This window comes from Parasteatoda tepidariorum, chromosome 3, assembly GCF_043381705.1.
Source record: "Parasteatoda tepidariorum isolate YZ-2023 chromosome 3, CAS_Ptep_4.0, whole genome shotgun sequence".
Lineage (NCBI taxonomy): Eukaryota > Metazoa > Arthropoda > Arachnida > Araneae > Theridiidae > Parasteatoda > Parasteatoda tepidariorum.
The window spans coordinates 4,441,731-4,452,629 of NC_092206.1; the positions used below are offsets into that span (position 1 = coordinate 4,441,731).

The window sequence follows — 10,899 nt, forward strand, 5'->3', positions numbered from 1 at the left end:
ATATTTATCTTAAAAGCATACATATCTTCCAAACATGTACCATAAAAAATCATTGTTGATGTTGTCAAGCATTATTATACATAGCTAAGTTCAAAGGATGATTCAATTCAAAAATTGCTGTCTCAGAAATAATTTAAACATCGTTAAATATCCATTATTATTTTAAATATCAGACATAGTAAAGTACTAAATTGTTAATTTAAAAAAAACATTAAGACTCTACTACGCAAATTAAATCTAGAATATAGAAATTTATACAGTTGGAGTACTGAATAAAAAATCTATATTTTCCATTTCATTTATAGTGAAATTTTATGTTAATTATTAATATAGCATATTATATGTTCATAGAGTATATAGGCAAAAATGTGCTATGTTGTTGTAAGATGTTGGATAACGAATGATATTTTAAGATGGTCCTAAACAATCTGATCAATAGTGAATTCAGTCAAAAAATTTCCAAGTTCAAATATTTAATCTTTCATTTCATTTCTCAAATTTAATTTTTTATCAAATCATTATCAGCGAATTAAATTAAGCTATATTTAAGAGATAATTTCTTACTAATTTCTTACTAATTCTTTACACATTTAAGTAAGTATGAATGGTAATATCTATAAGTTTCAATAATTTTTAAAAATGTTTGAGCCATGTTTAGATTTTATACATTCACTAATATTAAAATAATTTTCACATTAATGACAGATTATTCGTACATAAATTTTGAAACTGAGAACTTGAATATGTTTTATAAAAGAAGATAAAAGATTGAAACTTACCGATGATGAGGGAAAAACTGCTTGAGAGGATCAGTATAAGCATCAATTTCATCTTGAACAGATATTAGAGCACACGTTTTTTTTTCACAAGTATTTATATACAACTTTTAACAAACATTAGAAGTTATATATACCTAATATATTGAAGTACTTAAGATAAAATGACATAAAAAATACGTTTACAGAGCAGGTTTATAATCATAACAAAGGACTACAAAATATCATAGCAACTAAGCGACTCTCATAACTGTATTAAAGCCTATTCTGATGGTTGAATGGAAACAGATACTTTAACAGTATTGTAGCGCCACATAGTGACAAGAAAAGAAGTTAAAAAGACATAAAATTCTTAACAGTGAAACTAAACACTAAATATTTTAAACTTCATTTATTTAAACTTCCTTTTTTAAATTTAGTAAACTTTATTTAAATTCCTTTTTTGATCACAGATAGCGCTTNAAAAATAAACATTCACAAGATTTACCTTCGAGGTCCGAATATTTAAAAATTAAGACTTAATAATTTGTACTGTTATTGAGATACTGCTACAACCAAAATGTAATTATAACTCATAAATTAAAAAAATTTTAAATCACAAAAACTTATTGTAAAAATGACACTTTTTTCTACTTTCTTTCAAATTGAGATGGCCAAAATTGTAGCATTTATAAAAGCCAATTCCAAACAGATTATTAAGAACGAAATAGTGAAACAGAAATGGAAATAATTTCGCAGAAATGAATATAATTTAAAAAAATATTTATTTTTAACTAACCACTTATGAAATTAAAGCATACAAAGACAAATAAAAAAATAATTCCTTCGCATTTCAGAATTTCAAAAAAAAAAAAAAAAAAAAAAAAAAAAAAAAAAAAAAAAAAANAAAAAAAAAAAAAAAAAAAAAAAAAAAACTGCATTTTAACCAAACTTGCCCTAAAAATGGAATAAAAGACGAAATATACAAATGAACACGCTAAATTTATAATCATAAAGAAAATGGGAAAAGAAGATAATAAAGTATTGGTTAAATTAAATTCAAAAACAATTTCACTGAAATTGATTAAACGTTTTGAACCACTGGCTGTTTAGCAAATGAACAAATTTGGTGGAACATTTTTTTCCCTCTAAACACTATTTTACTATCGAATTACATGAAAAAAATCGGTATTATTATGCGGAGAAGAGTGCTGATCAAAATACGATTATTTACATGAAACATTTAATTATTGAATTGTTTTTTAATCCTCCAATGTATCACTGACAAATTCGAGTTTTGTAAATATAATATAGATAATTAAAAATATTATGTCAGACGCTGTGTTTAAAGACTCAAAATATGGCTAGCGAAACAAACAAACATAATTGTTCACAATGTTATTAACAGAAATCTGAAAATGTGAATTTCTACCTGTGCAACATATATTTATGTTACTTATCTTTTTATTCTTTTATGAAGTTTATTTTTTTTCCTGTTCTGAATAGTGTTATTTTTTCTAACTAAATATTATTCAAATTGTTCAATGATATTTGTCTTATTAAAATGAATCATTGTTTGATTATTTTTCAATCTAACAATAGTAGCAAGCTGAGATATGCTCAAATTAATACTGACTATTTCACGCACGTATTAAGATAGAGATAGATATCTTGTGAATAATGCAGTTTGATTATTAATTTAAAAAAAATTATTTCTTAGTCAATGTTTCACAAATATAACTTTTCACCAAATTATGCATAGTATCAAAAGAGAAACATTTATTTTATCTAATTAAAACATGCTGCAAATAGTTATGAAATTTTTTAAAAACATAAAATGTATGCGAAATCCTACATATTTATAGTTAAAATCATTTCATAAAACATCAAATTGTGTACAAATCTTATTTGAATGGAGAGAAAGATTGAAACTTACCGAAGCTGAGAAGAAAACAACTTGAAAGGATAACAACATTCATCCATTTCATTTTATTTGGAAGAAGTTGAAGAGAACGTTTCGCGTGAATAATGAGGTATCACTTAAAACAGATTTTAAATAATCAGTAATCCTGAAAAAGGAATGTAACATTAAAATATGAATATAATTATTTATTTATTGAATAAAACAACTTAATAACTAATACAACACCATGTTGTAGACAATGCTGACTGCCATTATTATGTGAAGACTGTATTTGGGAAAAATAGAAACGTGAACGGTATTGCAGCGCCACACAGTGACAAATATTGAAAAGAAAAGAACTTAAAAAATTTTACTGAAAAATAAGTATTGAAATTCGAACAAGTATAATAAGCGTCATGTATTTCAAAATGAAAAAAATTATTTTACGTTACGTTTAGAAATTTTGATAGATATGTATTAGAAAGTCAAATAAAGTTTTCTAGAGTCAGTGATTTGTAAAAATAATTGAGCAATTTTGATAGACCAGTATCATATACAACGAATAAATAAACGATAATTAGTACGTCATGTTTCAATATAACGCATTTGATCTTTATGAAAATATCAATTAAAAAAATATAATTTAAAAAAAAAACAATTTCTTCAATAATGTTTTTGAATTGCTTGTCACTTGAATTTGATGGTACAACATGATGTTGTGCAATAAACATCATCGAATTCGATGGAGGGAAAAAATGAAAGCAGAGAAACGAATTTTCCATGAGCTAAGAAATAAAAATAACAAATACAGATAAAATGTTGACAAAAATCGTAGAGACACAAATTCCATAAAAAGGAGTTCACGAAGAAATACTCCTTTATACCAGACATTTAAAAAAATGAACTCAACAGAAACTAGTAATTCAACATAGTTTTCAAACTTCGCCTTTCATATTTAATACATCGTATTTTTCATCGTATCCAGCAGTATTTGAAGCCCGAAACATGTAATTACCAATGTTTCCGACATCAAAAGTGGTTATGTTGAATATTGAAGCGAAATCATGAAATTTCTCGTTAAATTTAACGTTCATTAAATTTGACTGTTTTAAAATATATAAAAAAATTAAACACTCCAAATGTACAAACACAAAGAAAATAAAGAAAAAAAAATATTGTCAAAATTGAATTCAAAAGCAATTTTACCCTCACGTACCAAATTAGATTCAACTTTTCAAACATGCCCGACTATCAACAAAATATAGAATACATTTTCCAGGCGTATTAACTATAGGCGTATTAACGTACGTTTTTCAGAAAATGAAACTGATGTCTAACGCACGCTTTAAATGAATATGTAGTAAATGACATAATATAGCAAATGTAAACGACGTAGTAAATGACATACAAAATACTGGAATACACAGAGGCAGAAATTGTTCACAATATTTATCTATTTTAAATTTTGTGAATCGTATACAAATATTTTTTTTATACACAACGGGCAGAAAATAATGAGTAAATAATAAAATAATATAAGCTACATTGCAACAAACAACAAAACTAATCACCACATAGGAGTGGAAAATACAGACTAAATTATAAAACTTTTTGTGATGATTAATTTATATTTCTAATGGGCTTTGATTATAGTTCTGCATTGATATTATTCAGGAACACTATAATTCAATCAAATTATAACTATATTCTGTTAAACTATATGCAGAGATAGTTTAACAGAAATTTTTTTAATTGACAATTCAGTGAGTTAATATAATTTTTATTAGCTCATCTCATAAATATAGCCAAATGTTTAACCAAAATAAAAAAGAATTAAGAAAAATAATCTGTATTAAACCAATTGTTTTTTTAAAAAGGTTTCACTCAGAAAATTGTAGAAGTTTCATTTTTTCCCTAAGTACTAGCTCATACTTTTTCATTAAATTTAAAATTGAAGTATTTGTCTTGTACTCCTTTAAAATGATTTCAAACATGAATTTTCCAGTTTAACTGTATGGAGTGTTTTTCATGGAAATACAATGAAATTCCACACTAACTTTTGAGACTGGCTGTTAATATATGCATAAAAAAGTAACTTTTTGTCTTACCGTTCATTTTGAGGGAATCAGACTTTTGGTCTGAACCAGCAGCGTTTTGAACCCGACATGTGTAATTGCCGTTACTTGCGGAATCTAAATGTTTAAGCGACAGAATGGAAGTGAATTCATCGACAGTTTTGATCGAAATCTTTTCACTGTTTTGAAGAATTTGGCCATCTTTGTACCATTCGAATTGGAAGGGTGCATCACCTACCATAAGGGTGCACGTGACAGCAATTCTCAGACCTTGGCTCAAATCTCCAGGAAAATTAAATGGTTTAATGACAGGTGGTCTTCCACCTAATGTAAAAAAAAGTCTAAATATAATTATATCAAGATATATTGAGACAAAATAGTTTTTAAATTAAATCAACGCAATCAAATTCAATCAAGCCTAATATCTTCCAGACTTATAGTACTACTATATAAAATCATAATTGATGCTGCCAAGCATTATTGTCACTAAGTTCAAAGGATGATTCAATTCAAGAATAGTTGTCTCAGGAATAAATGAAATATCGTTAAATATCTATTATCATTTTAAATATCACACATAGTAAAAAACACTCAATTTTTCATTAACAAAAGAAAAAAACAGCATTCGAATCTTCTACGCAAATCCATTCAAAAATATAAAAAATTATGTTTATCATACAGTTAAAGTAGCGAGTGAAAAATCTATATTTTCCATTTATAATGAAATTTAATATTAATTATTAATACAGTATTGGATATGTTCATACAGTATAAAGGCAAAAATATGAATATTTTATGAATTTTTGGATGAAGAAGATGAATAACGAATGATATTTTTAGGTTTGCTTAAATATTCTGATCAATAGGGAAATCAGCAGAAGTATTACCAACTTTATGTATGTAAATCTGTCGTTTCATGTTTTAAATATAATTCTTCATCAAATCATGATTATTGAATTAAATTAGGCGATATTTGAAAGACATTTTCTTACAGCCAACTTATTTAAGTAACTATAAGTGATAATAAGTTTTAGCATTTTTAAAAATATTTGAACCTCGCTTAGATTTTATACATTCACTAATATTAAAATTATTTTCCCTTTAATTACAGAGTATCCGTACATAAATCTCAAAACATAAATCTTGAATATTTTTTATAAAAGAAGATAAAAGGTTAAAACTTACCAAAGATGAGGGAAAAACTACTTGCGAGGATAAGTATAAGCATCCATTTCATCTTGAACATATAATAGAGCACGAGTTATTTTTTACACAAATGCTTACGTACAACTAACAACAAATATTCGAAATTACATGTACACAATATATTTAAGTATTCAAGATAAAATGACATAAAAAATACGTTTACAGAGCATGATTATAATCATAAGAAAGGTTGGTGATTATAATCACCATGTCATAGCAACTACCGACTCTCATTACTGTGTAAAAACCTATTCTGATACTTGGATGGAGACAGATATTTTAACAGTATTGTAGCGCCACACAGTGACAAAAAAGGAAAATAAAAAGATTGAAATTTTTTAACAGTGAAACTGAACACTAAATTTTTTAAACTTTATTTAATGTTAAGAGAACGTTTTTATTACGAGTAAACTATTAAATAGAATGTAGGCTTTTATCAAATCCTGTAAAAAAGAAACATATTGAAGCTTTTTAAAACACGAAGTTCCTTTATAATTTACTAAAATAACGAACTAAAATAGTGATAATTGGAAAAAAAATGTTTTATTCTAAATATAATAAAAAATATTTGTAAATAATCATTTAAAATTTCACCTTTCATATTTAAAACATCGTATTTTTCATCGTATCCAGCAGTATTTGATGCTCGACACGTGTAATTACCAATGCTTCCGACATCAAGAGTGGTTATGGTCAAAACTGAAGAGAAATCATTAATTTTTTCGATTGAAACAGTATTCTTTGCTACGAGGGGTTGACCATCTTTGAACCAATTAAATTCGAATGGTGCATCACCGGCAATAACTGCACACATTACACTTGCTCTCATGCCGATTTGAAATTCTCCAGAAAATTGCATCGGATTGAGTTTGGGTGCTTTCAAGCCTAGAGCATAAAATAAAAAAAAATCTTTAAAAAGTACTTAAATATTTTGTAAAATTATTTAAAAAATTTTTCAAAAAATGTGGCAGGTGTTCACATAGTTAAAAAATGTAACAGATGATTGCATAGTCATAATAAATAATAGTCATAAATAATTGTCAATAACAACAACTATAACAACAACATAATAGTCATATAACAACAACATAATAGTCAATAACAACAACAATAGTCAATAGCAACAAAGAAATAAAATAAGTACTCCTTTAAAAAATGACTTCACTTGAAAGTTTAAATTTTAAAAAAATTTTGAGAATGATATTTAATGTAAGTGGTTCATAATAAATCTGTTCCTATTTTGTTGTTCAACAACTTATACTCATATTGATTATAACTAATAATATCATAAAAGAATTTTAAAAAAGAAATTTAAACAAAATAATAAACATTGGCAAGATAAAGATTTGAACTTCGGATATTTTAAAATGTAGATTTGTTTACTTGTATTTTAATGAGATAATACTACAATCACAAAGCATTTCAAGCTCATAAGTTACACAAATGCTAAGTCACAAAAACAAATCGTAAAAATAACACATTTTGAGTTTTTCTCTCAAATTATAATGACTAAATGTTTTAGTATTATAAGATAATCCAAAACTTCCACATTTTTAAGAACGAATTACTGAGATTGAAATGGAAATAATTTTGCAGAAATAAATATAATTTTACAGACATTTTTTTAGCTAACCACTTATGAGTATAAAGCGTGCAGAAACAAATAACAAATCAATTCCTTTGCATTGCAGAATTTCAATAAAAATTTGCATTATGTGTGCAAACATTGAACAAACTTTCCCCAAACATGCAATAAAAAAAGAAATGTGAAATTGAACACACTATATTTACTAATACGAAGAAAATGGGAAAAAAAGGAGAACAAGTTATTGGCTAAATTGAATTCAAAAACAATTTCACTCTCACATACCGAAATTAACCACTGCCTTTCAAACCACTGCCTTTCAAACCACTGCCTTTTCGAACCACTGCCGGTTTGGCAAATGGGAAAATTTGGTAGAATATTTTTTTCCTTTATACACTATTTTTCTATCTAATTACATGAAAATAATCAGTATTGTTATGCTGAGAAGACTGCAGATCGAATTACTATTATTTATATGCTAAATTAAATTATTGAAATTTTTTGAATCCCCTTATGTATCACTATCAAATTCAAGTTTTGTTTTACATATAATACGGATAATTAAAAATATTGTGTTAAACGCCCTGTTTAAAGACCCAAATAAAGCTGAAGCAACAAACTAACTTAATCGTTCACTGTGTTGCTAAAGATAGCCAAAAATGTGAATTTCTTCCAGCACTAAATATTTTTATACTGTATATATTTATTATTTTATGAAGTTTATTTATTTTTTCCCCTACTATAAATCATATTATTTTTCACTGCAGAAAAATTATTCCAATTGCTCAATGATATCTGTCATATTAAAACAGATAGTTTTTAGATTATTTTTCGATCTAAAAATTGTAGCAAGCTGAGATATGTTTCGAATAATAATGACTGCTTTACGTCTTTATTAAGGTTGACATCTTGTGAATAATGCATTTGATTATTAATTTGAAAAAAATTATTTCATTTTCAATATTTCACAATTATAACTTTTCACCAATAGATACATAATTGCAAAAAAGAGAAACATTTAATTTTATATAAATAAAGCAAGATGAAAATGATCATAAAGTTTCTTAAAAGCATAATATGTGAAATATTCATATTTATAAGTAAAATAATTTTATAATACATCAAATTGAGTACAAATCTTATTTGAATGGAGAGGAAGACTGAAACTTACCGAAGCTGAGAAGAAAACAACTTGAAAGGAAAACAACAATCATCCATTCCATTTTATTTGGAAGAAGTTGAAGAGAACGTTTCGCGTGAATAATGAGGTATCACTTAAAACAGATTTTAAATAATCAGTAATAATGAAAAAGGAATATAACATACAAATAGTATTATAATTATTTAATCTCTGTATAAGACAACTTAATGACTAATACAACACTATGTTGTAGACAATGCTGACTGCCATTATTATGTGAAGACTGTATTTGGGGAATATATAAATGTGAACAGTATTGCAGCGCCACACAGTGACAAAAATTGAAGAGAAAAGAACTTAAAAAATTCAATTGAAAAATAAATAATGAAATTCAATCAAATATAATAAGTGTCATGCATTTCAAGTTGAAAAAATATTATTGTATGGTATGTTTAGCAATTTTGATACGTATTAGAAAGTTAAATAAAGTTTTCTAGAGTCAGTGATTTGAAAAAATAATGGAGCAATTTTGATAGACTAGTATGATATACAACGAATATATAAACGATAATTAGCACGTCATATTTTAACATTTAATTTTTATGAAAATATAATATTTCATAATAATGAATAAATTTCCCCCCCAAAAAATGTCCTAAGGAATATTTTTGAATTGCTTGTCACTTGAATTCGATGGTATAACATGATGTTGTGCAATAAACATCATCGAACACGAAAAAAAAATTAAAGCAGAGAAACGAATTTTAAATTAGCTAAGAACTAAAATAACAAATACAGACAATAAGTTGACAAAAATTACGTACACTTAAATTCTATAAAACTGAGTACACGAAGCAATACTCTTTTACACCAGACATTAAAAAAACTTAATGAAAACTAGTAATTAATTGTATCTTTCATCGTATCCAGCAGTGTTTGATGCTCGACACGTGTAATTACCAATGCTTCCGACATCAAGAGTTGTTATGGTTAATACTGAAGTGAAATTATAAAATTTTTCGATTAAAACGGTATTCCTTGATATTAGGGGTTGACCATCTTTAAGCCAATTAAATTCGAATGGTGCATCACCGGCAATCAATGCACACATTATACTCGATTGACCACGATATTGCATCGGGTTGAATTCGAGTGAATCATAGAAAATTAAATAGAAAAATACTTGTAAAAACTATAAATATTTAATAATTAATTATTTAAACAAATGTTAAAAAAAATTCCTTCAGCTTCATATTTATACTTCAAAACGTAAATTTTTCCAGAACGAAATTTAATGTGATTCACATTAAATCTGTTCCCACTTTGTTGTACAACAACTGAAACTGATATTGTATATAACTTATATTGAATAAAACTCTACAAAATTACAAAACTTGAGAAGATTTAGTTTTGAGCTTTCGACATTTTAAAATTGAGATTTATTGAGTTGTTTTGTAATTGAAATAATGCTACAATCAAAAAGGCAACATCAATAATAATGCTGCAATTTAAACTCGTAAATTAAAGAAATGTTAAGTCACAGAAACGTATAAAAAAATTTGAAACTTCTTCTCAAATTGCAGAAATTTTATCATTTATAAAAACAAATCCCAAACTTTTACATTATTAAGAACGAATTAGTTTGTTAGAAATGGAAATAATATTACGCCAACAAATATAATACACAAAAAGAAAAAAAAATTAATTTACCACCAATAAACAGAAAGGATTCAGAGAAAAATAGCAAAATAATCCCTTTTGCATCGCAGAATATCAGAAAAAAAGTGCGTTGTCTATGTAAACACTGAAAATACTTGTCCAAACATTTATTAAGAGGCGAAATGTCCAACTGTACACTCCAGAGCCGCTGTGGCTCAGGGGATATAACTCTCACCTCTCAAATCCCAATAAGGTGAACCCGGTTCGAATCAGATTGATTCGAACCCAGCTGAATCAGATTGATTATAGCTGGTCGATACGAATTCCGCACCCGGCTCGCATCTACCACAGTTCTTACATAATCATCCTCAGTGGTAGACGGATAATGGGTTAGAGTCTTCTTGTGGTCAAGTAAACCGTGGGAGATTTTCGTGGTTTCCCTCTCCATGTAACGCTAATGTGGGTTAGTTTCCTCAAAAAAAGTCCCCAACGAAGGCAAGTTTCTTGAAATATTTGAACCAGGAGTTCCAATGTCTTCTGAATTGGGTTCAAAATTATAAGGCTGCGGTACATTC

The 10,899-nt window shown here is 26.7% G+C and overlaps 1 protein-coding gene across 14 annotated transcripts in view; it reads right to left on the reverse strand.

The window, feature by feature from the left end:
- The window catches only part of LOC107444895 (cell adhesion molecule Dscam1), a 143,955-nt gene that overhangs the window by 86,347 nt on the left and 46,709 nt on the right, over nt 1-10,899 (reverse strand). Inside the window, exon 1 of one of the 14 annotated variants that reach the window (XM_016059154.4) lies at nt 780-1,033. The exons of the other annotated variants lie outside the window; for them this stretch is intronic. Coding sequence (XP_015914640.2) covers nt 780-831 — 52 coding nt within the window. The 5' untranslated portion in view covers nt 832-1,033. Of the gene's footprint in view, nt 1-779; nt 1,034-10,899 lie in introns of those variants that run through there. 14 annotated transcript variants of the gene reach the window in all.